The sequence below is a fragment of the Pseudophryne corroboree genome, chromosome 1 (genome assembly GCF_028390025.1).
Source record: "Pseudophryne corroboree isolate aPseCor3 chromosome 1, aPseCor3.hap2, whole genome shotgun sequence".
NCBI lineage: Eukaryota > Metazoa > Chordata > Amphibia > Anura > Myobatrachidae > Pseudophryne > Pseudophryne corroboree.
In genome coordinates, this window is record NC_086444.1 from 731,305,250 (window position 1) to 731,333,033 (window position 27,784).

At 42.8% G+C, this 27,784-nt stretch overlaps 1 protein-coding gene across 1 annotated transcript in view; it reads right to left on the minus strand.

Moving 5' to 3' along the window:
• Positions 1-875: 875 nt before the first annotated feature.
• ELAVL1 (ELAV like RNA binding protein 1) overlaps positions 876-27,784 on the minus strand; it is an 88,955-nt gene continuing 62,046 nt past the window's right edge. Inside the window, exon 6 of the mRNA XM_063915957.1 lies at positions 876-12,497. Coding sequence (XP_063772027.1) covers positions 12,173-12,497 — 325 coding nt within the window. The 3' untranslated portion in view covers positions 876-12,172. The remainder of the gene's footprint in view (positions 12,498-27,784) is intronic.

Consider the following 27,784-nt stretch of genomic DNA (forward strand, 5'->3'; position numbering starts at 1 on the left):
ACACAAGAAAATTTCAGAGCTGGGTTTTTTTTTTTGGGGGGGGAACAGTTAAGTGGTTATGTGGAAATGTCTGAGGCCCATTTAGGGAGCCTTTTGGGGAGGTCAACATTTTTAGATGCACTATTTCTTTCTTATGTCTCCAAAACTAGTTTACAACAAACCTTATATTATGATGGGATCCCACTTTTTTTTTTTTTTTTATTGGTCCCCGGGAGGCACATCATTTTAATCTCAAATCATTTGTCCTGAGCAATCTAGGACAGATTGCTCAGCACACATCTCTCAAGCTCAGTACACAGCGCGATGTGCGCATTGTGTGCTGAGCAAAGGAGAAAAAAAAAAAGAAGCTCACTTCACCCGGCGAAGTGAGCCATCTCACTAGATTGGGCATGCAATCTAGAGCTGGCGATAGCGATGCGCGGCCCTGTCGCCGGCACCACTACGCACGGAGCGGTTTGCTTAATTTCTAAGCAATCTGGCCAGATTGCTTAGAAATTAAATAAATATCGCTCCTTGTCTATTCCCTTTAGTCAGCTGCTAAGAGTTAATGACATTGAGAGTATGCACAACTTTAAGATTGCAAAGGTCAGAGTATTTATTCAGTGTTATGTTATACCTTGCAGAGATTATCTCCATGCTGTATTAGAGTTCTCGTGACACTGGATAAATTGTAAATAACTATGTAAAAGCTAGCAATCCTTCAGGCTTGAGAAAAATATATCTAATTGGCTAAAACAATTAATGATACTTATGAAATTAGCAAACAGAAAAGGCATTAAATGCAAAATTGTACCAGTATTTGCAACAGTTCTAAATTATGTACTTTTTATCACAGAATAAAAACAATTTGAGTTCAAAAGGACGTCAGATACCTGTTTGGAAAGCAGTGTCATACTTTATTTCAAATAAACCATGTAAAAACAACATTTAAAATAAAAATGATATCTGAAAAATAATCTCATATAAAACAATAACTTAAAAACACCAAATATACAAAATGCTTAACCATATACAATATGGGAAACAAAGCCTTCTATCCAATAGACTTCAACAAACTTTACAATGTTTACAACATAATCAAGGTATGATACAAGTTAATAATGTGAGATGGGATCAAGTGAAGTAAATTCTGATGGTTAATATCGAGGGTAATCAATTGGCAAATTATTCTAATTGATTGACACACTGGCATTACTTGGGTTAAAAAAATAAAATACCATTACCATATCCAGACTTTAATAGGTAGTGATGCATTACCACCAATCTTCCCTTCTAAAGTAGTTTATTTTAAAGTCGTATCCTCTACCCAACTGATTGATAGACCAAAACATTTATCACAAGGGGGCTTGCAATGGTTTAAGGCTACCTGTCTGTATGTGAACCAAGATTATAATGAATATCAATCTAGGCTACATACATTTTGCTTATAACTAATCCATAGAGAATTCCAAATCATGTTCTATGCAGCTTATTCCCTGCAAGGTGCGATTAATTGGCAAATCAAAGATGCACCATAACTATGTTAGATTAGAGCAATAAATTGTAGACCGTTGTGACTTGCCACTAAAACTAATTGTCAATGTCACGGAGAAAGTCCAGGAGCAGCACACAAGAGTACAGGACCCTCCATGACAAATCTATGGCTGCCAGATTATGCTGAACATTTAGGAAGAGATTTTTGTACCATATCAGAAAAAGTGTAGACAATGCAACACCTATGTACCTATGCATCGTCTAAATCTCAAAATGGATAACAAAAAAATAAATACAAATAAAATGATCAGACTGTTGTTAACTTACCATCATGCGCTTTTTTAAGACGACATTCTCAAAAATCGGATTTAGCAACAGAATCCAAAATAAAGTAAATGTAAAGTTCGTAAGCGCTTAAAGCAACCTTTGGCTCTCATATTGTGGAACTAACCACCACCAGCACAGCCAGTGTTGCTCAGTGACACGGGGAAAACCATTGGTTGTCACTGTAAAGTATTTTTAATTACAAACTAAATATAAAATATTTCACAAAACGTCATTTAATTAAAAAAAAGATTGTACCCAATAACTCCGCTACAGTATTAAGAAACGGGAGGCATGCAAGCTTGCATTACAGAATGAAAACTGCTACGTGTCGTGGGGCAACTGCATCTCTTCAGTGCATCTACAAACCAGAATTCAACGCATTGTAGCTAAGGATGCACTGAATCTCTATTTCAGGCAGAATCAAAATACATTCAATTATCTTCATCTAAATGTAATGATACAGTAGCTCCCAGAAGTAATAGATTATAGGAATGTTGCAGAACAGCAGGATTCCGGTGGCTGAAAGTTATTCCTAAAAAGAAATTTTAAAAAATTCTCCAAATGTAAATCTGATGCATTCCTAGTGAAGAAGCAGAACTTATTTCCTCATTATAAAAGGTAAAGGTATGTCAAAACCTATGTGAATTATGCTTATTCAAAAAAAGTTTTAAAACACGTGGCCTACCAAAACAAGGAGGCAAAATCTGAGATCTCTTCATTATAATCCTAAAATCAGGATGCAAAACAAAAGTGGCAAGAAGCATTCCTGAATACCAGACTTAAGAAACTTTAATTTCTTAAATAAAAAAAGAACACGAACAACACGTTATTTTGCTTAAAACATTATACAGGACACTAGTTTGTGCAGCAGCATAAAAAAATAAGAATGAGCCCCAAATTCATATAAAAATGCAAAGAATACTTGACAGGAAGAACGCAAATCAGTGCATTCAGAGGAATGCTGGAAAATCCATTTATTCTAGCCATAGTCCACAAAAGTGGAGGATTATATAGGTAGAATAGCTCAGACATGGATAAAAGTAGCTTAACATCAAGCAACATGTTTTTATACTCCAGTCTTCAAGGAACGCATTTCATGTTATAAGGCTCTCCCACCGTCCATACAGGTGAGCTAATTATTTAGCCAGCAAGTCACTTGACCATGACGAAAGAATCCTCAAAGCATGAAATGATGGGGCAATATAAATAACATTGAAAAACCCTGCTCTTCCAGAAACTTCAATCAGATCAGGTCTATTGTGCAGTTTACACATTGCTACAGAAACAAAAACACTCATTTGTTTCTTCATCCACCAAAACCATCAACAGCTAGTATGAAGTCTACTTTCCAGAAGATTTGCAGAAACTATGCAGGGCATATTGTGACTCACCGAAACGGTGAAATGCATCATATGAAGCATTACATTTATACATGCAAGAGAAAATGAAAGCTTATTATTTGACTAAAGTTACAATTATTTTATGATGACTCCTATGTATTTGATGTGTAGTAATAGGAGAATCACTAACTAAATACTTTACACAAATAGTGATATATTTGCTATGGAAAAAATACACTACCAGTAACATACACATTTATATACAGCTTATTAAAGATCTTTGCTTTTAAAAAAAACAAAACAAAACACACAAAATACCCTTTATCGCCATACCACTAAAATAAATCTTTTAACTGAAAGCCCAAATGTTGGATGCAGCCAGTTCTCAAGTTATCATTTTAGTGTTTGTTAAAGACACGTGTATACAATGTAATGATGCAACTCCCCACCCCTCAGAACTACTCCCTTTTGGTTTATGTGACCCATGTAAAGGCACACTGCCTACTGCTTTTATATGGCTAGGAAAAAATATCTGCAACTTAATATGCATATACTTTACAGTATATAAATTTTAGTCCATAAGTGTATAATTAGAACACTCATGTTGCCCTGTACTCTGACAATCTATTCTGCTCCAGTCAATGGTAACGCCTGTAAGTTATCACAAAATTATAAAAAAAAAGTGAGAACCTGAAAACGGGGCTGACTCAATTGTTTTTATCGTGACCGCCAACGGCAGCAATTCAATTGTTCTGCCATTCTGGCACCCTGCAGCTACGGAGGATACCTTTTTTCTCACAGCCTCCTGAGGCGCAAGAAAAACAAATGCGCGCAAACTCAGCATTTTGGGCGTCCAAATACCAAAGCAGAACTTTAGACAGGTTTAGCCATTTTAGGCGGCTAAACTCTGTTTGGGCACGACATGTGCAATATGCAAGTGTCCCCAAACAACTGAATCGTGACAATTGTTTGGGCATCTAAACAATCCTGTTTAGACAGAAAAATTAGACAACCAGAACAACGGAATCTGCCAATTCTGGCGAGAAATGCCAAGCAATAAAATCACAGTTAGCCAATCACATAGGTGGCACACTCTGAATGGGAAGAAACCCTTAAAAAGCAGAACTGCTGGATTTGCACAGCGACTAGACAATATTAGTACATCCAGGAGACAACCACACACAGGCTGGTATTCTCTTCAGACCAAACTATCCAACATGACAAATGTTAAGGTAAACAATTTAATAAAGTACCTTACTGGGCATTGCAGTTACTTTGTGCTTAACATGAGACAAGATAGCTAGCTTAAAGCAATTTGCAGTGAGCAAACAAAGCAACTGATCAGTGTTACTCTGAGAAAGGTACTAACCAGCTCTTTTGTAGTGTACTCAAAAATGACAGAAATACACCATCCAAACATAGGGGTCGATTCAATTCGGCAACAGATGAATAGCGCCGGGAATTAGCTCCCGACGCTACTCAATTCAGCTACTAATTACCCGCAATTGTCGGGAATTCTTCTCTCACCCCCAGGGGGTGAGAGAAGAAAACCAACAAAAGTGCTGCCGCGCGGCCGGCGCGAGGCTGATTGTCGGGAATCAGCATCGCCGCGGGTAGTTAAGTCGGAGAATGCCCGTTCTCCCGACAAAACTACCTGTTAAGTCGGTGAGAACGGCCATTTGCCAACTTAACTTTAGCTGAATCAACCCCATAGTGGCTTATTACTACAAGATAAGTACTCTAAAGTAAAACAAAATTAATCCATTAAATGAACAGATGAAGCAATAAGGTAGCTACTACATCCATAAGAAAATGTCTAATTTATATTATGTTTTACTGAGCATATGTAATGTCAATTTTCATTATACACAGGGTGAAAGTTCACTTAGATCTGGAAACAAAGCAATGCATTTCTACCTGTACAGTAAGTTAGATTTTCATACAAGCCTGTTTAACAGGATAAGTTCACAAACAACAATTACAAGACTAGTGCAACACCTGACAATGTACAGCTATAGGGTCGATTCAATTAACGTGATTATAAACATGAACAGCGCTAGTAAGGGGGTTTCGGAACTATTCAATTCAACGTGCTGTTATGTTGGAGAATGCCAGTACTTCCGCCTTAAACCATTGTTAAGTAGAGACAACTGGGATTCTCAGTGTCTGTTTGCGCTGCACTAATGGCAGAAACCGCATCGCGACAGTGGTCTGATTTCTGTCAGTACACGCCCCAGGAGGGGTGCGAGTAGAAATCCTCTGGTCAGGCATAGCAGCACGCTGAATCGAATAGCTACGGTACCTCCTTCACGGAGCTATTCAGGTTGCGTTTAAATGAACTGACCCTAATGAAACAAAGTTTTAGACATTTTAATCTATGTGGGGGCAATTCAATTGTTTCCCCGTGGCTAGTGTGCGCAAAATGGAGCAATTCAATTGTTGCTGTTTAGATGCCAGTTAGTTGCGTGGTGATGTTTCATCTCGTTTCCTCCTGAGGTGCGAGAAGAAATGTGCAAAGTCTGTGGTATGGCACCCAAACACGAGTTTGGGCTCCCTATACACGACTTTAGTTGGGATTAGCCGCTATTTGCAGATAAACTCCATCTATTTAGGAGCGTATACAGCAATGGGCGACCAAGCAGAACAATTGAATTGCTCCGACCAGTACCCAAATAACATTTGAATTGACCCCTGTATGTTTTATTTAATGTATGTGACAATACTCATTAGTCCCAGATTATCAACTAAAAAATATAGTACACTTCCAAATTTTGGGGGAAAAGGGGGATCAGAAGAAATAAAATGAATCAAATTATACACAGTATACAAAAAATAATTTGGACCCAAACATTTTAAAAACAATTTTACAAACAGATTCATATTATGCAGAATGGGAAAACGAATGAATCAAACACATTCTGCACTACAGGAATACACAATATATGCGGTACTCCTAAGAACCTTTAGAGGTTAGGGTCTTTAACAATTTGCACACAATTTAACTTTCAATCTAGAATAAATACTGAATTTGTACATAAAGTACAATTAAGTTCTGTTTTTTTGTACAATATGGAAATTATATCCCCCCTAACTGCTGTAAAGCTGGTTATTGTGGACAATATATATATATATTTTTTTTTATATATACATTTGGTAGGAAACAGCTTTTTTCTTCACATGCCATTTAATCTACAAGAACAATCACTGTAGATACAAAAGTAATTATATTATTTTAGGACAAATGAAAATAAAAACACTAATATTTACATCACTTAAACCTTTATTTAATGACTAGTAAAATACTAAACTGCTTTTTCATAGATGAAATGTAAGGTTGGTGCACTGCAGAAAGTTGCAGAGAGCAATACTACAAATAAGCAATGCAATCATATTAAACAGTGCTCTTTCCACTGGGCCTAGGCGCAAGGAAAAGTATGAAAACATCTACCGCTTGTTTTCATGACTGGTTAGATTGCAAATGAATGTGTAAATAAATTCATCTACAACCAGCCATAATAAAGTGCCACATAGAACGCCAAGTGGCGGACTATTCCTCCGTCCACATAATGGAGTAGATAAAAAAAAAAAAAAAAAAAGTGAACTTCAAATTCACTTGTGCCCAGCGCCATCTGCAGGTGGTCACTGGAATGGCCCATATGAACAACATTTTGCCATAGATGCATGCAATTAACTGCAAATTCAGATCCAGCTAGTTTTTGGGATGTTCTGCTACACTGCCACATCAAAGAGGAATGTTTGGAAAGGACCCATTATTTGGAAAATTGATTCCTCTGGTATTGTATATTAAACAGTTAAGTGAACTTAAAGGATCCTCTTATACAACATTGCTATTTCTTTAAAATCTTACTTTTGATATTAGTTTGCTCCTTTATCTTGCTTAACTCACATTACTACAATCCTTTACAAATCAGATATGAATACAATATTCCAATTTAATTCTAGTATGCAAGTTGTATTCTTATTACATCAATGGGAATTACTAAAACTTTAGTGGCAATATCTGCTTAGTTTGCCCATAAAGCTCTATCTATACTTGACTTCTGTTGCACAGCTATGAACTAATTTTTCTGCAACGGAGTGAGCTGGCTCTCTGCTTCAGGTACCAGGGTGGGAAGGGACCCTGATTTTTTGTGGTGGTGGTAAGGGTAAGGATAGATTTACTAAAAAAGTGAAAAAAAAAAAAGTTCTTAATTTTTTTTATACACATACGTACACAAGATTAAAATGAATGGTATGGAGGTAATGTCAACATCAGCCATGGGGTAGCAAATGCATTTTTTGCAACGAGACTACTTTTTAGGGAGTCTATAATTAGCTAAAGTTACACTATTGGTTCAAGTACTTAAACACAATATGTACTTATAACATTTTATTTTAAAATACTTCAAATATTCACAAGCTTCAATAAGTCAAAAACCCTGACACTGGAAACCAGATTACAAGAAACCTAGTCCAAACTATAAAATCTGACACTGCAAACGGTTTAGGTTATTGACAAACCAGTGTTACTGAGAGCATGCAAATATTCTAAATTGCCGAATTCGGGTAGAGGGGGATTCTATATTTATGTATTTTATAATACATTTTTTGTATCTATTATTTTTTTCCTTTTTTTAATGCCAACCTGTGAATCTCTTGCAAATATTATACAGGTTGAGTATCCCTTATCCAAAATGCTTGGGACCAGAGGTATTTTGGATATCGGATTTTTTCGTATTTTGGAATAACTGCATACCATAATGAGATATCATGGTGATGGGACCTAAATCTAAGCACAGAATGCATTTATGTTACATATACACCTTATACACACAGCCTGAAGGTCATTTTAGACAATATTTTTTTATAACTTTGTACATTAAACAAAGTGTGTCTACATTCATACAATTCATTTATGTTTCATATACACCTTATACACACAGCCTAGAGGTCATTTAATACAATATTTTTAATAACTTTGTGTATTAAACAAAGTTTGTGTACATTGAGCCATCAAAAAACAAAGGTTTCACTTTCTCACTCTCACTCAAAAAATTCTGTATTTCGGAATATTCCGTATTTCGGAATATTTGGATATGGGATACTCAACCTGTATAGTCAATATTTGTTTCAACATGGACGTTTAGGATTTATTTATTTTTTGTGCTGAGGACAATGAGCTGAATAAAAATAGCCATAGGTTATTACAATTGACTTTACATGTACAACATTAGGAAACTAACCTAATGTCTAGATGTTCATCAGTGTCGGCAATTTGGACACAAATAAGGTTATTCCACGATTGTAGCAGAACAGCAGTCAGCGTCCAAAATGGCTAGATTGCGATAAGTATACATATAGTTTTATTGAAGCTAGAACCAACAATCTAAATTTACACTGTCATTTAACTGCTACTGGTTTCAAATAGTTGAATTATCTTCGAGTGTTTTTTCTGAACACAGTCGTCATGGAATACTAACAGTGCATGTTTTCCAGATTTAGCTAGGATGTTAAGGTTTCACATAGGCAATGATTTTTTTTTTTTTAAGCAACAATTTTTTTTTTTCCAAACCGACATGAGCGCCTACCATCCACAGACTATCATTTAATCTATGCATCACCTACGATTTGTAAGCTAGATGTTAGTGTATTGTGACCAGGTCCATGTATTACTGCAGAGTCCCCACTATTGGCAGTTTTGAAAGCAGAGATTAAGCTCACTCACACAAATGAGTTCCAGCAGAAATATTTGCTATTTGAGCTATTGAACATGTAAAAGGCTTAAAACCATAATGATAACTCTATTTAACCTTCAAATGCACAAACATTACATTTAGTCATGGATATAAAAGTGCTGTTTGCCTAGAACTGCACTCTCTTCGGTATAGAAATAAGTACCGGCTTCAGGCTGGCGCAGAGAATGGATGCAATTCCTGAATGGAGGAGTGATCCTACTTGTTTTAATAAAGTTTTGGCTGCTTCAAATAAATAAGTAGCATATCAGTAGAGGGAAATGTAAAACTTTTTTTGGGAGGGTATCCCTACATATGAGAAAACCTTTAATTCCATGTAAGATTTATGTTAGGTGGATAAGTGATTACTTTAAATACAGTATCTCTATTTCACATTAGTGTCAATTGTATTAATGGTTTCCTATAAGTGATCTTTATGTATATGAACCATGTTCTGACAACATACTGTAGTGCGAACATGGACAAATTGCTAGTACACTGAAGAAAGCAGGTTTCCTGTGGAGCAGAAACATGCAGACTCTCTACAGTGCTTTTAAAGAAAACTCCATTCCAGAGAGTAAGCGCATGAAACACACTAAACACCTGTTCAGGCGTAATTGTAGCATCTGGCACTTCATACCATAGTCTTAGGATACATTTCGAGGAAGAGTGTCCCCCAATTTGTATATTTAAAAATGCTAAATTTGTGAATGCCACTCAAAAGCAATCTGTAAAATACAGTATTATAGTCAGAGCACTACTTTGCTGCAGAGATGAAAAATCAATGTAGTGGCCCGTTAGAGCCAGAGCAATACCTGCTCAGTCCACCAAGCAGGACACTACTAATTCTGCCACAAAAGGTGGAAAAATAAATCTGAAAGTACTTAAAACACTGGTTAAGAGGTAATTGTAGTTGGCAGAATGGATGCAATGTGCTGTCTGCGACCAGTGAACTTTTCCCTTCACAGTCAACAGGTGTGCACAGGTAACCTTGCATTGTTCAGGGTACCATATAACTGGTTGATAAGTGCACAGCCAAGCATCTCGGCAATGCTTAGTGGCATAACACCAGTAATTGGAAGCCCCTTTATAAAATATGAACAGTACAATAGTAGAGCATCCTGCTACTAAAAATTAAAAAAAAGCACTATGAAGTAATTGGTGAAGGCACAGAAACGTTTAAAAAACAAAAACAAGGAAATTAAATGAAATAAAAAATACTACACTTTACTGAAGCATACAAAACTAAGGTGGCAAGTCACAAACATGTGAAGTGCAAACAAATATAAGCAAGGTTTTACTTACCGTAATACATGGAAGTGCAAACAGTTGCACATCATGTTAGGCTCCAGCTCACACAAAATTTAATCTGCCACTAAGAAACTTATATGTAAGGATCTGAAATTTAGAGAGCTATGCTATGCAATATAAACATCAAGTCTTTATCATGTCATTGGAAAGGGTAAATAAAGATTCAATGTTTGTCAAGGCAAATTTTTACAGAGAACATATGCAAAAAAAAAAGTTGTAATGTTTGAGATTTTACCATAAACACTAACAAGATAAAGACTACTGTCAATGTTACTTTTAGAACTGACTTACAACTGGTTGCCCTACAATTTAAACAAATATGACCTACAATTGAGAATTTTCAAAATGCCTAGATGTAAAGCCTGCACGTTGAGAAATATTTATCAGAAGAAAAGAACAAAATAACAAACAAAAACAAAAGTTGAGCAAAACAAAATCAAATTTAATGGTCTTAAATGCAAAAGTAAAACAAACACAAAAAAGCAAAATAAATTTAAGAGGAACAAAACTGAAAATCCAAGGCAGTCTGTAGAAAAACTGGGAAGGGGATTAATTTTACTTAAGAATCGTATTTTGTTAATATTTAACCTTAACGAAAAGAGTTATATGTAAATGGTCAAAATTTTTTACAGTCAAATAGGGATGCGAAAACAACAAACAAAACAAACAAAAGAAAACCACAATGCTCAAATGTTTAGAAATGTTATTAAAATGGTAATCTTCAATCAAAACCATACAGGTTACTTCTACTTGAAAATTATACAGACCTTAATTTAATATATGCTGTACCAATACAAAAGTGCAGAATGCACAGTAAGTGACAAAATTATAACTGCAACATGGAACATTACTTGAAAATTGAATATTAACGCTGGAAGTGGAAAATTTGTATGTATTTAATTAGGTTTTTTTTCCTTGGTTTTTTTTTTTTTTTTTTTAAACACCAAACTCTTTGGTACTTCCCTACCTCTCACATGTGTTACTGAAGAAAAAAAAAAAAAGTTGTAAAACTGGAAAAAAAAAAAATTGAACTGGAAGTCTCTGTCACCTGATGTTAAGTACCCAATTAGGACCACACTGAATGACGACAATAGTTCAAGATAAAAGGGAAAAAAAAAAAGTTTTGATTCTGAAGATTAGAATAACTAACTTAAAGATGGATGGTGTAACAAATTGTTGTATTTTTTTTTTTTTTAAACTAAGTGTACAGGTAAGATTAACTGATTAACAATCTATTTTAAAAAGGCCATGGGAGATTAGTTCTTGCCCATTTGAAATGTCAGTTAGGCATTTCCATAAAAACGCCAACTTTTACAACCCCAAATATATATAAAAAAATGTTTTTTTTTAAGGGTAAATAAATGGGCAAATCGGGCAGTACACATCACAGGTCATTAATCAAATGTCCTACAAGGAAATTACACAGAGTAAAATAGACATGCTGCTACTACAACTCCATTCTGAGAAACCTGAAAACTTTTACTATTTGCTAGTTCTGATTCAGGTTTTAGAAGTCAGTGAGAAGAGGGAAGAAAAGAAACCTTTTACATACAAATGCCTAAGCTGGAAACTTGACAGCTTGATTAAAAAAAGTTATTTCCAGAGCCTGGAATATATAAACCCACAAAGCAAACCTTTTGAAAGTCTTCAAAGTTAGCACATGCTTAAATTCATCACCGTCCATAGGGTATATTTTATGTAATCTATCCATATTTTATTTGTATATTTAAAGTAAATAACTTAAGTAACTTAAAATTGGTCTAGCATGTTGGGACCTCTCAAACATTTGAACATGTAAGTTGCATCCCCGTAGTATAAAAAAATCCTTTTCCACATCTCATTTACACTAAGACAAAAACACTTGTGAAAATTGGCGCAAAATGAGTTTTACACTAAAAAAAAAAAGAAAGAAAGAAAAAAAAAAATGTCTTCCCCCAACTTCGTCATTCTTATTTTCGCTATTCCATACAAAAGACAATTAAGAGCAAGTTATTTGTGGGACTTGCTGGTTTTGAAGGAAACTTGTAAGGTTTTGTCCCCTAAACGGTAGCCATTAAGGCTTGCGATGGCCATAGCAGCTTCTTCATAGTTTGTCATGGTCACAAAACCAAAGCCTTTGCACTTGTTGGTGTTAAAATCACGGATAACCTTCACATTAGTGACTGCTCCAAAAGGGCCAAACATTTGCCAGAGAATTCCTTCATCTGCGTCTTGACCAAGGTTGTAAATAAAGATGCACCATCCAGATGAAGCACTGCTGGCAACATTCACACCAGATATGCTGCTCATGTGATCTACTCCCATGGGGGAAAACCTATTTGGAGAAAAGTTAACAAACGCACTGTAAGATTCATGCAGAGAGATATCATGCATATTTATTGGCTTATGCAGTTTACTTTTTGCATTCATGTATAATCTGGGATAGACTCAATGGTTTATGCTGCTGGCAGCCAGTAGATGGCACCTAACGGAGCTATTTAATTGTTGCTCTGTTCGGGCGCAATCAACTGCCTGCGCCTGTATTTCAGCTTGCACGCCCTGGGGTAGTGAGCAAGAAGTGACCCTTTTGGGCACACAAATGTAATTTTCACGTTACACCCATTACTTTGGTCAGGTTTAGCGGCTTTGCACGGCTAAACAAAAACGCTCACGATAAAAAAAAAAAAAAAAAACAATTTAATATCGCCCTTTCATTTTTTCAAAGCATTCACTACTAACACTTAAGGGGCTGCGGTATGAAATGTTAACAAATCAGAATGTCAACATAGTCTTAATGTCAACATGTCATTATTACAGTGTATAAGCTCTAACCATAACATGTACGGACAACACTCAGACCATGTGGACATTATAACTACATACCACATTTGGATCCTCTTGTTCTGGTAGGTGGTTTAAAAAGTCACTTTCCTCCTGAACATTGCTGAAGCCTCTTACGTACTTCATTGATAATCTTTCAATGGGAAAGGCATTTTTGTTCTTTTAGACTATAAGAACAAAGGGGAAGCGGTATAAAGCCTGGAGAAGTGATAAAGTGATAAACGCAAGGTGATAACGCACCAGCCAATCATTACAGATTTGAAAATGAACAATTAGGAGCTGATTGGCTGGTGTGTTTCCTTCCACTTATCACTGCTTTATCACTTCTCCGGGCTTAATACAGCTGCCCTATTGTACTATAACCAGGAAAAGAATTGAAGCCAGTAATTCAGCACTAGACAATAGCATTCTGCTGCACGGGTGCAGTATGTGTTGCCGACGGTCGGGCTCCCGGCGACCAGCAAACCGGCGCCGGAATCCCAACCGCTGGCATACAGACAGCTGGGCGAGCGCAAATGAACGCCTTGTGGGCACGGTGGCGCGCCACGCTATCTATTCTCCCTCCAGGGGGGTCGTGGACCCCCAAGAGGGAGAAAAGCTGTTGGTATGCCGGTGGTCGGGATTCCGGCGCCGGTATGGTGGTCGCCGGAAGCCCGGCAGCCGGCAACCTGAAGACCACCCCTGCTGCACTACTCTAGACTTCGTTTTGTAGGGCTGCAAAATTAGCTGCTAAAAGCTAAGTATTGAGACTTACAGCATTATCATTTACTTTCTATTTAACAGTAAAAATAGGATTTTAAATTACCTACCGGTAAATCCTTTTCTCATAGTCCGTAGAGGATGCTGGGGTCCACATTAGTACCATGGGTATAGACGTGCCCACTAGGAGCCACTGGCACTAAGAGTTTAATAGATTGTAAGCTTGCGAGCAGGGCCTTCCTACCTCTATGTCTGTCTGTTTTTACCCAGTTTTGTTCTATTACTATTGTTCTAATTGTAAAGCGCAACGGAATATGCTGCGCTATATAAGAAACTGTTAATAAATAAATAATAATAAATAAATAGTATGGGCTGGCTCCTCCCTCTATGCCCCTCCTACCAGACAGTCTAGAAAATGTGCCCGAGGAGACGGACATCTTCGAGAGAAGGATTTTACACAGATAGTGGCGAGATTCACACCAGCTCACACATACAAGGCAAACCAAGCTAAGCAGCTTGAAACATCAGCAACGGCTGAACAAGATTACAATACTTCACCACGAACAAAGCAGAACTTAACTAAGTAACCACTGCCGGATCACGAAGCGCTGGGTGGGCGCCCAGCATCCGCTACGAAATACAAGAAAAGGATTTACCAGTAGGTAATTAAAATCCTATTTTCTCTTACATTCTAGAGGATGCTGGGGTCCACATTAGCACCATGGGGATGTACCAAAGCTCCCAGAACGGGAGGGAGAGCAGAGGCTCCTGCAGAACTGATTGACCAAACTTCAGGTACTCAGCGGCCAAGGTATCGAACTTGTAGAGCTTTGCAAGCGCTTTCGACCCCGACCAAGTAGCCGCTCGATAAAGTAGACACACCCTGGGCAGCCGCCCAAGAAGAGCCCACCTTACGAGAAGAGTGGGCCTTAACAGACGTAGAACATGGTAATCCTGCCGTAGAATACGCATGCTGGATAGTGAACCTAATCCAGTGAGAGATAGTCTGCTTAGAAGCAGAAAACCCAAGTTTCTTGGGATCATACAGGACAAAGAGAGAGTCCGATTTTCTGTGACAAGCAGTCCTCTTCATATAGATTTTCAGAGAGCTTACTACATCCAAGGACTTTGATGAAATTGAAGAGCCAGTAGCAACTGGCACCACAATAGGTTGGTTGATATGAAATGCCAACACAACCTTTGGAAGGAACTGCTGACGTGTCCGGAGCTCAGCTCTATCTTCATGGAAGATCAAGTAGGGGCTCTTACAAGACAGAGCTCCCAGCTCCGACACACGTCTAGCAGAAGCTAAGGCCAACAAAGTGACAGCATTCCATGTGAGAACTTGACCTCAACCTCCAGTAGAGGTCAAGTTCTCACATGGAAGTTCCTCAAGTGGAGGTTGAGGAACTTGACCTCAACCTCCAGTAGAGGCTCGACCCAATCCGATTGGAGGAACTGTAACACCACGTCAAGATCCCAGGTCGCCGTAGGCGGCACAAAGGGAGGCTGGATGTGCAGAACCCCTTTCAGAAAAGTCTGGACCTCAGGAAGGGAAGCCAATTGTTTCTGGAAGAAAACGGATAGGGCCGAAATCTGGACTTTTACGGATCCCAACCCATATCTACACCTGCTTGCAGGAAGAGGAGAAAGTCCCAGTTGAAACTCCCCCGTAGGAAACTTCTTGGACTCACACCAAGATACATATCTTTTCCAAATACGATGGTAATGTTTAGACGTTACTCCTTTCCTAGCCTGTATCAGGGTAGGAATAACTTTGTTCGGAATGCCCTTCCAAGCTAATATCTGGTGTTCAACCTCCATGCCGTCAAACTTAGCTGCGGTAAGTCTTGATAAGCGAACGGCCCCTGCTGCAGCAGGTCCTCCCGAAGAGGAAGAGGCCTCGGCTCTTCTAGGAGTAGATCCGCGTACCAAGCCCTTCTTGGCCAGTCCGGAGCAATGAGGATTGCCTGAACTTTTGTTCTACTTATGAGTTTTAGAACTCTTGGAATGAGTGGAAGTGGAGGAAACACGTACACCGACTGGAACACCCACGGAGTCACTAGGGCGTCCACCACCACGGCTTGTGGGTCCCTCGACCTGGAACAATACTGCCAAAGCTTCTGGTTGAGACAAGAGGCCACCATGTCTATTTGAGGTACACCCCAAAGATCTGTTACCATGCGAACACCTCCGGATGGAGTCCCCAATCCCCTGGATGGAGATCGTGTCTGCTGAGGAAGTCCGCTTCCCAGTTATCTACTCCCGGAATGAAGATTGCTGACATCACCAACGCGTGTTTTTCCGCCCAGAGGATGACTTTTGTTACCTTTGACATTGCAGCTCTGCTCTTCGTTCCCCCCTGTCAGTCTATGTAAGCCACCGTCGTTACATTGTCCGACTGCACTTGAATGGCTCGATCTTGCAGAATATGGGCCGCTTGGAGAAGACCATTGTAGATAGCTCTTCGTTCCAGAATGATTATTGGCAGGCCGGATTCCAGACTTGACCACCTTCCTTGGAAGGTTCCCCCCTGAGAGACTGCGCCCCAGCCCCGGAAACTTGCATCCATGGTTAGAAGGACCCAGTCCTGAATCCCAAACCTGCAGCCACCCCAGAAGGTGAGGTAGTTGCAGCCACCAGAGGAGTGAAATCCTGGCTTTCGGTGACAGATGTATTATCTGGTGCATGTGTAGATGAGATCCCGACCACCTGTCCAGGAGATCCAGTTGGAAGGGCCGAGCATGAAACCTCCAGTACTGCAGAGCCTCGTAAGAGGCAACCATCTTCCCCAGAAGGCGAATGCACTGATGGACCGAAACCCGGGCCGGCTTCAGGACATCCCGTACCATTGTTTGTATCACCAACGCTTTCTCCTCCAGAAACACCCTCTGCACTCCTGTGTTGAGGATTATTGGCAGAAAAGACAACCTCCTGGTCGGCTCCAAATGTGACTTTGGAAGATTCAGGATCCAACCGTGTTCCCTGAGCAGACGAGTCGTGAGAACAATGGACTGCAACAGCTTCTCCTTGGACGATGCCTTTATTAGCAGATCGTCCAGATACGGGATTATATTCACCCCCTGTCTGCAGAGGAGAACCATCATCCCCGCCATCACCTGGTGAACACCCTCAGTGCCTTAAGAGGCCGAATGGCAGTGCCTGGAACTGAAAATGACTGTCTAACAGTGCGAATCGGAGAAAAGCCTGATGCGGCGGCCAAATCGGAATGTGGAGGTACGCATCCTTGATATATGGGGATACCAGGAATTCCCCCTCCTCCAGACCTGATATCACTGCCCTCAGGGACTCCATTTTGAACTTGAACTCCCTCCGAAAGGGGTTTAGGGATTTTAAATTCAGAATGGGCCTGACCGAACCATCCGGTTTTGATACCACAAAAAGGTTCGAACAGTAACCTCTGTTTTGCAGATGAGGTGGAACTGGTACAACGACCTGTGACTCTTCCAACTTTGGAATGGCTTCCTGTAGGACAGCCCTCTCTGCCAGCAAAATTGGCAAGCCTGATTTGAAGAATCGGTGAGGTGAAACTCCAGCCTGTACTCCTGGGACACAATATCCTGTACCCAGGGGGGTCCAGGCCGGACGACATCCAGATGTGGCTGAATCGTCTGAGCCTCGCTCCCACCGGCCCTACCTCCAGGCCGCGCGGTCCACCGTCATGCTGAGGACTTTTACATACCTGAAGCAGGCTTCTGTTCCTGGGAACCTGCAGGAGCAGGTTTCTTGGATTTTGCCCGGTCTCCTCTAACGAAGGTGTTAGACGGCTTGACCTTTGTTTCTTCGTAGCAGGCGCAGCTGAGGGAAGAAAAGGTGACTTACCCGCGGTTGCCGTAGAAATCCACGCATCCAACGCTTATCCAAAGAGAGCCTGACCTGTGTAGGGTAGGCTCTCCACACCACTCCTGGATTCCTCGTCGGCAGACCACTAGCGCAGCCAAAGTCCTCTGCGACCAGAGACAGACATGGAACATATCACTACAGCCATCGAACCGAGGTCTTTCATGGATTCCACCATAAATACTGCAGAATCCTGAATGTTACGTAAAAATAATTCAACGTCACTTTTAGCCAATGTATTTGAATCTTCAAGTAACGTGCCTGACCACTTTACTATAGCTTTAGAAATCCACACACAGGCAATAGTAGGACGTAATATTGCCCCTGAAGCCGTGTATATGGATTTGAGCGTAGTGTCAATTTTGCGATCAGCCAGTTCTTTTAACGCGGTAGATTCTGGAACGGTTAATACCACCTTTTTAGACAGTCTGGAGACAGACACGTCAACAATGGGCGGGTTTTCCCATTTCTCCTATCATCTTCAGGAAATGGAAAAAGCAAACAGAACCTTTCTAGGGATCTGAAATTTTCTCTCCGGGTTTTCCCAGGATTTCTCAAATATAGCATTTAATTCCTTAGACGCAGGGAAGGTCAGCAAGGTTTTCTTATGGTCAGTGAAGAAAGCCTCCAACCTGCTCAGGTGTTGAATCTGCAATATTCAACACATCTCTAATGGACTCAATCATCAACTGCACCCCTTTTGCAAGAAATGCCGCCCCCCGCAGCACATCCTCCTCGCCGTCTGCCGTGTCAGAATCGGTATCCGTGTCAACCTGCATAATCTGGGCAAAAGCACGTTTATGAGAGTACGCTAGGAGGCCCTGAGGAAACAGAACCGGACCAAACTGCCAGAGTTCAGTAAGACCTGAGTTGCAGTTTCATTTTGTGCAACGCTAGGAGAAATCATACTTTTGATAGAGGCTAACCCACTCAGGCTCTCTTGCAGGGACCTGCGCTAAAACAGTACAATCCTGATTACAGGGAAAAGTCTCATCCTGAGAGGAATTATCCTCTGCAGCATATGACACAGAGTCCCTGGACACAGTTTTACGGAGACAACAAACACTACACACACACACACACACACACACACACACACACACACACACACACACACACACACACACACACACACACACATTGGAGCCAACCCACACACAGCGCTTCAGGATATAGGGAAACCCCTATCCAGTGCTTACTGTGCACCTTAATAGGTTACACAGTATAGATATACAGCCTCCCCCCTTCTACAACCCCCTGGTACCGTACAAGGCAGCTGGAGTTGATCTGGAGGGACAGCTCTCCCTGTCAGCGCTTCTGCAGGCAGGAAAATTGCGCTGAACGCTGCTGGGTCCGCTCTTGGGAGAAGCTCCGCCTCATTTCATGGCGCTGCTTCCCGCTCTTCTGAAGATTATACTGGCCTGAGGAATTGTGCTGGCAGCAATCCTGGGACCCCGACAGGCTTGCTGGACAGTGTAGGATGTAGGTGCTGTCTCAGGGCGCCCCTCACAGAGCCGAATCATGTACCGCTAAGCCCCGGAGCGCATTTAGTACTGCACTCCCTACCCTGTTGCTGCCATCTTCACACCGGCTCCCCGCTTGCCAGGGGAGCCGGTGACTAACTCGACACTGATCTTCTGGATCTGTTAAGGGGGTGGCGGCATGCTGCTGGGGTGAGCGTTCCCTTGTGGCGGTGAACGTTCGATCCCCTCAGGAGCTCAGTGTCCTGTCAGCTGAGATAGTGGCTCAGACCCCCCAGGGCGGACACTACTCCCCCACTTAGTCCCTCGAAGCAGGTAGGCTGTTCCCAGCAGCCTCCCTGTGCCTAAACTCTAACAAATAATAAAACTAAAAACTCCTATGGAGCACCCCTAGCTGTGACCGGCTCCTCCGGGCACATTTTCTAAACAGAGTCTGGTAGGAGGGGCATAGAGGGAGGTGCCAGCCCACTCTCTCAAACTCTTGAAGTGCCAGTGGCTCCTAGTGGACCCATCTATACCCCATGGTACTAATGTGGACCCCAGCTTCCTCTAGGACACAAGAGAAATTACAAAAACCGTAACCAAAAAAAAACAACTCATTACTGAACATTTGCCTAAGTAAAATATTTTCAAGAAAGGCAAAAGGATACTTTTGAATTATTCTTGGCATACAAGCTTGACAAATAAAAATGTATAAAAAATGGATTTCCTGTGAAAACAGCAACAAACTTGTTGGTCATAGGAGTACATGTAGTATTTAGTATTCGGTCCCTAGATCAGTGGGTCTCAAAGTGTGTGCAGTGGCACCCTGAGGTGCCTCGGGACACTTGGCGGGGTGCCTTGGATTGGTGGTCCAGGACAACTCAATTTAATTATGGTCAATGTAATAGGCAAAACGAGTGCTGGTGGCTGCCAATCGTAAAATATGTAGACAAACAGAAGCAAAATGTTATCCCTCACCACAAACTTAACCCAAGGATGACATATAAACACAATTTACTTCATTTAACATTTATTTCTAAATTTCTCAATAAGAAGCATTTGGCCTAGGGGTGCTGTGAAAAAAAAAAAAAAAAAAGATTTATGGTAAGAACTCTTTCTGAGAGGTACACTGGGTTCCACAGGGATAACATTGGGGTGTAGAGTTGGATCTTGATCCAAGGCACCAAGAGGCTAAAAGCTGACTGTTTCCAAGGATGCCAAGCGCCGCCGCCTCTATATCCCCGCCTCCAGGCACTGGAGCTAAGTTTTGATAACCAGTCCAATGCAGTAGCAGGTGAGAGACGACAACAGTTAGTAGCCACATACACTACATTCTCACGACAGGAGAAGGTACCAGCGGCTAATGCCATACAAACCCAAAGAAGCTAAGTGCGTCAGGGTGGGCGCCCTGTGGAACCCAGTGTACCTCGCAGAAAGATTTAACAAAGGTAAGCTCTTACCATAAATCTCCTTTCCTGCAGCGGGGTACACAGGAATAACATCAGGGATGTCCTAAAGCAGTTCCTCATGAGAGGGGAAGCACTGCAGCGGGCACAAGAACCCGGCGTCCAAAGAAGGCATCCTGGGAGGCGGATGTATCAAAGGCATAGAACCTTATGAACGTGTTCACTGAGGACCACGTAGAATGGGCTTTGATGGTAGCAGGAGATGGAAGGCCAGCCTGTACATAAGCTTGTGCAATCACCATTCTAATCCATCTGGCCAAGGTCTGCTTATTAGCAGGCCAGCCACGTTTGTGAAAACCAAACAGAATAGTGAATCAGATCTTTTAAGAGAAGCTGTTCTCCTCACATAAATACGGAGCCCCCGTACCACGTCCAAAGACCGCTCTTTGGAGGACAAACCTGGAGAGGTATATGCCGGAACCACAATCTCCTGGTTAAAAGGTGGAAAGACGACACCACCTTAGGCAAATAACCAGGGCAAGTTCTAAGAACCGCCTGGTCATGGTGAAAAATCAGAAAGGGTGACAGACAGGAAAAGGCACCCAACGCTGAAACCAGTCTAGCAGAGGCAATAGCCAGCAAGAACAAGACCTTAAGAGTAAGTCACTTAAGGTCCACAGACTCAAGAGGTTCAAACAGAGACTCTTGTAAGGCATCCAGAACAACCGACAAATTCCCAAGGAGCCACAGGCGAGACATAGGGAGGTTGAATCCGTAAAACACCCTGAGTGAATGTATGAAGATCAGGCAGAGTCGCAATTTTTCTCTGGAACCATATCGACAAGGCAGAAATATGAACCTTGAGGGAGGCCAGACGAAGGTCTAAGTCCAGGGCCTGTTGCAGGAAAGCCAAAAGCTTGGCAGTACCGAACTTGTATGCGTCATAATGGTTAGTCGCACACCATGCGAAGTAAGAATTCCAGACCCTATGATAAATCCGAGCAGACACCGGTTTACGGGCCTTAAACATAGTTTGAATGACCGCCTCAGAAAATCCTTTGGCCCTCAGTACGGAAGCTTCAAGAGCCACGCCGTCAAAGCCATCCGGGCCAAATCCTGGTAGACACAAGGGCCCTGAACGAGGAGGTCTGGGCACTGCGGAAGTATAATAGGACGCTCCATCGAGAGACCCTGCAGGTCTGAGAACTAATGCAGTCTGGGCCACGCTGGAGCGATTAGAAGTAGTAATCCTCCTTCTTGCTTGAACTTCCTCATTACCCTGGGCAGGAGTGACACTTGAGGGAACACATACGGCATCCGAAAGTTCCATGGAATTGCCAGCGCATTCACGAACGCTGCTTGAGGATCCCTTGTCCTTGCTCCGAAGACCGTAACGTTGTGATTGTGTCGAGACGCCATTAGGTCTACATCTGGTAAGCCCCACTTGTCCACTAGGAGTTAAAAGACTTACGGATGAAGGCACCACTCTCCGGCATGTATGTCCTGACGACTAAGGAAGTCCGCTTCCCAGTTGAGGACTCCCGGAATGAACACTGCCGATATGGCTGGCAGATGGCGTCCTGCCCAACAAAGGATTTTTGATACTTCCATCATTGCCATGCGGCTTCGAGTGCCACCTTGATGATTTATGTAGGCCACCATGATGGCATTGTCCAACTGTACCTGAATGGGCCTGTTCAGTACCAGAGGCAGGGCTAGAGTCACAGCATTGAACACTGCCTGCAATTCTAGAATGTTTATCGAGAGGAGAGATTCCTCCCTGGTCCACCGACCCTGAAGAGAGAGTGTTGCTCCAACACTACGCCCCAGCCCCGCAGACTGGCATTCGTCATCAGAAGGACCCAGTTGGAGATCCAGAAGGGACGACCCCTGCTCAATTCCTGGTCCCGTAGCCACCAGCTCAGTGACAGGCAGACCTCTGAAGTCAAGGAGACCACATAAGTTCTGATCCAGTGAGGCAGGCAGTCCCACTCGGAGAGTATCAACTTCTGCAGAGGGTGGGATTGAAATTGAGCATACTTCACCATGTCGAAAGCCTACACCATGAGGCCTAGTACATGCATCGCCGAGTGTATCGACACACGTGGGCGAGAGAGAAAGAATCTTATCTTGTCCTGAAGTTTCTTGTGTGTGTCCAGTAACGCCCCCAGGTGCACCATGCTCTGAGCAGGAACCAGCGAGGATTTCTTCCAGTTGATGAGCCACCCATGGGCTTGCAGGAATTAGACCGTCAGCTCCAGATGACTGAGGAGAACCTCTGGGGAGTTCGCCAGGATCAACAAGTCGTCCAGATACGGCAGGATCCTGATGCCCTGACGGCGGAGCAGATGTTGGTGAAAATCTTTGAAGCCATGGTCAGACCAAAAGGTAAGGCCTGGAATTGAAAATGGAGGTTGCCAATAGCAAACTACAGGTATCACTGATGCGACACTGCAATGGGTATATGCAGGTAAGCATCCTGTATGTCCAGGGACACCATATAGTCCTTGTGCTCCAAAGCCAGAGCAATAGAGCGAAGAGCTCCCATACGGAATTTGGAAACTTTCACAAACTTGTTCAAAGACTTGAGGTTGAGAATGGGCCAGGAAGAACCATTCGGCTTCGGAATTAGGAACAGCGTTTAATAGTACCCCTTGCCTCTCTGAGTCAGAGGCACTGGCACTATCACTCCCATGTCCAGGAGGAATTGCGTCACGACATGGAGAGTTTTTGCTTTCACCGGATCCGTAGGGACGTTCGTCATGCAAAACTGGCGAGGGGGACGTTTCTTGAAAGAGATGGCGTATCCGTGAGCGACGACTTCCCTTACCCAGGTGTCTGAAGTGGTCTGGGACCATACCTGAGCGAACTGTAGAAGTCGGCCTCCCACCCTGGGATCCCCCAGAGGGAGGCCCGCCCCGTCATGCAGCAGGCCTGTCTGTTTTGGAAGCAGGGTGACGGGCAGCCCAGGCACGTTTAGGTTTGGGCTTAGTGGGTTTGGAAGTGCAAGCCTGTTTCGGGTAAGCCTGACCATTTGCTTTACCTGGAGGTTGAAAGGACCAAAAGGAAGTACTATTAGCCTTCAGGGCCGAAGGTGTAGTACTAGGTAGACATGCAGACTTAGCCGACGCGAAGTCAGCAACAATTTTATCGAGGTCTTCCCCAAAAAGTATGATTCCTTTAAAAGGGATCACCTCCAAGGTCTTTTTAGAGTCCAGATCTACAAACCAGTACCGCAACCAGAGGATCCTGCGAGCCAGAATAGACAGTAGATGCTTTGGCCACCAGGATACCTGCATCAGATGCCGCCTCCTGAATATAATGAGAGGCTGTAATAAAGTACAAAAGACACTGTCTAGCATTATCAGGAAAATTAGACGGTAGTTCTGCTTCAACTTCCTGAACCCAGGCCTCAACAGCTTTAGCAGCCCAAGAGGCCGCAATAGTAGGCCTGTGCACAGCTCCAGCAAGAGTGTAAACAGACTTCAAGCAACCCTCCACACGCTTATCCATCTGTTCCTTCAGAGAGGTGACTGTAGTGACAGGCAGAGCAGAGGACACCACCAGACGCGCGACTTATGAGTCCACTGGCGGCGCCGTTTCCCAATTTTTACTTAACGCTGTAGCGAGGGGATAACGAGCTAGCATCTTTTTAGACGGGGAGAATTTCTTTCCTGGAGGCTCCCGGGATTCCTGACGTATGTCAACTAAGTGGTTAGAGTGGGGCAAAACGAATTTATTAACCTTCTGAAGCTTGAACTTATCTGGTTTCTTAGAGGGAGCTGGAGGTTCTTCGTCATCAGCAATTTGAAGAATCAGCCCGATGGCCTCCAAGAGGTCAGGAACGTCCACTTGTGTCAGATTCCCCATCAGAAGCATCTGCATCAGTGTCTGAGGGGTCAGTATATTCACCATCTTCATCAGATGAAGTATCTGAAACATGTGTGGATTGTGAGGAAGTAATAGCCCGCTTAGATGACCCCATGGTCTTAGGCGGATGAGGGTTAGAATTTTGCTTAGCCAAAGACTGATTTAATTGCTGTAACTGAGAGGACAGAGTATCTGCCAATGGCAGATTAACTGCAGGGACAATATGTTGCTGTAATGGCACAGGAGGTCCCATAAGGGGCGCAAGTTTAGTTACCAGTGTAGTCAGTATAGTAGAAAATGTAGTCCACGGTGGGTCATGATTCACCCCCGTTGCTGTAGACTGACTGAGGGGTATAAAACCCCCACTATCTGAACCCTCAGCTGCAATATTCTCCTCAAGGACATCCATGGCAGTAGCATGAAGCAGGATCAGCCATAGAATTATCACCCTGTTTAGCTGACATTATATGAAAGCGTAACCGTAGGGCAAAATAGTACAATATAAGCAGACAAAGTACCTGGCAGAAATACCCCTGTATAGTGTGACTGCAAGCAGAGCACACACGGAGGATTTAAAAGGTATATGGTGACTGTAATAAACAGAGAAAAATATCAAGAGTATATCCTGTGAAACACTATTATACGAGAACCCTGATGTACTTAGCCCCCTTCAGGGTACAGAATATAGGGACAGCAATATGTGTGAGATACACTGAATGAAAATCACACAGCAGCTACTGGCGCGCACACAGACACATGTACAATGCAGAAATTACAAACAATAAAACTGCACTGGACTAGCAATACTAAGTAACTGTTGTACAAAGTAATGCTAAATATGTATATAGATATAACAATGCACAGTAGAGACTGGATGTATATCCCAGGGTACTTGTACTAAATAGCCCTGAATGTATGCACTTGTTCTTAACCAACACGGTCTAAAAGACATGTAGAATACTTAAGTGTCCTGTAATTGCTGAGAGCTGATGATGTAGGCGGCTTAACAGAGGCGACATTGCCCAGCAGTCCCAAAGTCAGCTCAGCATGTGTGTAATGGCGCCTAAACGCTGACAGGGAGTGAGGGAGACAGAGAGATGCAGCTCCAGGGCGGGAACATTAGCAGTAAATGGCGCCTGGGGTAAGGGCTACAGGTCAGAGCCTTATTACCTTGCTGGACTTCACTACCGTGTACTGCAGGCCTTAGCAAAACAGATGAGGTAATCCAACCTGTGCCCTTGCCCTGGTGGTTTAGTGGGGTCCCTGTACGGCCACAGGGTCCACGCCAGCGCGCGCGGTCAGTCTTCTAAAGACCACGCCGGATCGCCATTTCCAGCGGGACCCTTTTACCTCCTTCCTTGATGCGGCCACGCAATCCCGGAGAGCAGCGGAAAGAGTGTGTGTGTGTGCCCTAGTGGAAACCGGAGCCCGCCGCTTTAAGTACCGGCAACCAGGGCACGGGAGTATACAGCACCGTAGCAGGATATGTCAGAATGACATATAGCACTTTTAAGTGCCTATGCTGCGGCCCTTTAAGTCTTCTGAAAAGCTCAATTCAGGGCTGCCCAGCGCAGCCCTCCCTGTTAGCTGCCTGCACTGCAGGCACCAACTTACAAAACTGAGCTCCAGTGACTGGAGGTGGGGATATAGAGGAGGCAGCGCTAAGCATCCTGGGAACAGCCAAAGCTATTAGCCTGTTGGTGCCTCGGATCAAGATCCAACTGTACATCCCGATGCTATCCCTGTGGTATCCCGCTCCAGAAAAATATGATACTCTGGGGTGCCGTTATTCAAGAAAGTTTGGGAACCACTGCCTTAGGTCTAAAGTTTGAGAAAAATAAAAAATATTGCTCCACCTTGGAGAGATTTAAATCATGCAAGATGGTCATTTAACTATTCTCTAAATTAAATTTTTTCTTCGACCTACTGTACTGAAAATAAGAATTTACTCACCGGTAATTCTATTTCTCGTAGTCCGTAGTGGATGCTGGGTACTCCGTAAGGACCATGGGGAATAGACGGACTCTGCAGGAGACTGGGCACTCTAAAAGAAAGATTAGGTACTATCTGGTGTGCACTGGCTCCTCCCTCTATGCCCCTCCTCCAGACCTCAGTTAGGAAAACTGTGCCTGGAAGAGCTGACACTACAAGGAAAGGATTTGGAATCCAGGGTAAGACTCATACCAGCCACACGAATCACACCGTACAACTCGTGATAACTATACCCAGTTAACAGTATGAATAACAACTGAGCCTCACTGAACAGATGGCTCATAACAATAACCCTTTAGTTAAGCAATAACTATATACAAGTATTGCAGAAAATCCGCACTTGGGACGGGCTCCGAGCATCCACTACGGACTACGAGAAATAGAATTACCGGTGAGTAAATTCTTATTTTCTCTGACGTCCTAGTGGATGCTGGGTACTCCGTAAGGACCATGGGGATTATACCAAAGCTCCCAAACGGGCGGGAGAGTGCGGATGACTCTGCAGCACCGCATGAGCAAACTCAAGGTCCTCCTCAGCCAGGGTATCAAACTTGTAGAATTTTGCCAACGTGTTTGACCCCGACCAGGTAGCAGCTCGGCAAAGTTGTAATGCAGAGACCCCTTGGGCAGCCGCCCAAGAAGAGCCCCCTTCCTCGTGGAATGGGCTTTTACTGATTTAGGATGCTGCAGTCCAGCCGCAGAATGTGCAAGTTGAATCGTGCTACAGATCTAGCGAGCAATAGTCTGCTTAGAAGCAGGAGCACCCAGCTTGTTGGGTGCATGCAGGATAAACAGCGAGTCAGTATTTCTGACTCTAGCCGTCCTGGCTACATAGATTTTCAGGACCCGGACTACATCCAGCAACTTGGATGCCTCCAAGTCCCGAGTAGCCGCAGGCACCACAATAGGTTGGTTCAAATGAAACGCTGATACCACCTTAGGGACGAATCCTCAATTCTGCCCTGTCCCTATGGAAGATCAGATAAGGGCTTTCACATGACAAAGCCGCCAATTCTGACACACGCCTAGCCGAAGCCAAGGCCAAATATATATATGACCACTTTCCACGTGAGATACTTCAACTCCACGTTCTGAAGTGGCTCAAAACAATGTGATTTTAGGAAATCCAACACTACGTTGAGATCCCAAGGTGCCACTGGAGGCACAAAAGGGGGCCGAATATGCAGCACTCCCTTAACAACGTCTGAACTTCAGGCAGCGTCTTTCCTAGCCTTTAACAGCGTAGGAATCACTTAATCTGGAACGCCCTTTTCCGTTAGGATCCGGCGTTCAACCGCCAAGCCTTCAAACGCAGCCGCGGTAAGTCTTGGAACAGACAGGGCCCCTGCAGTAACAGGTCCGTCTGAGAGAGAGGCCATGGGTCCTCAGAGATCATTTCTTGTAGTTCTGGGTACCAAGTTCTTCTTGGCCAATCCGGAACTACGAGTATAGTTCTTACTCCTCTCTTACTTACTATCCTCAGTACCTTG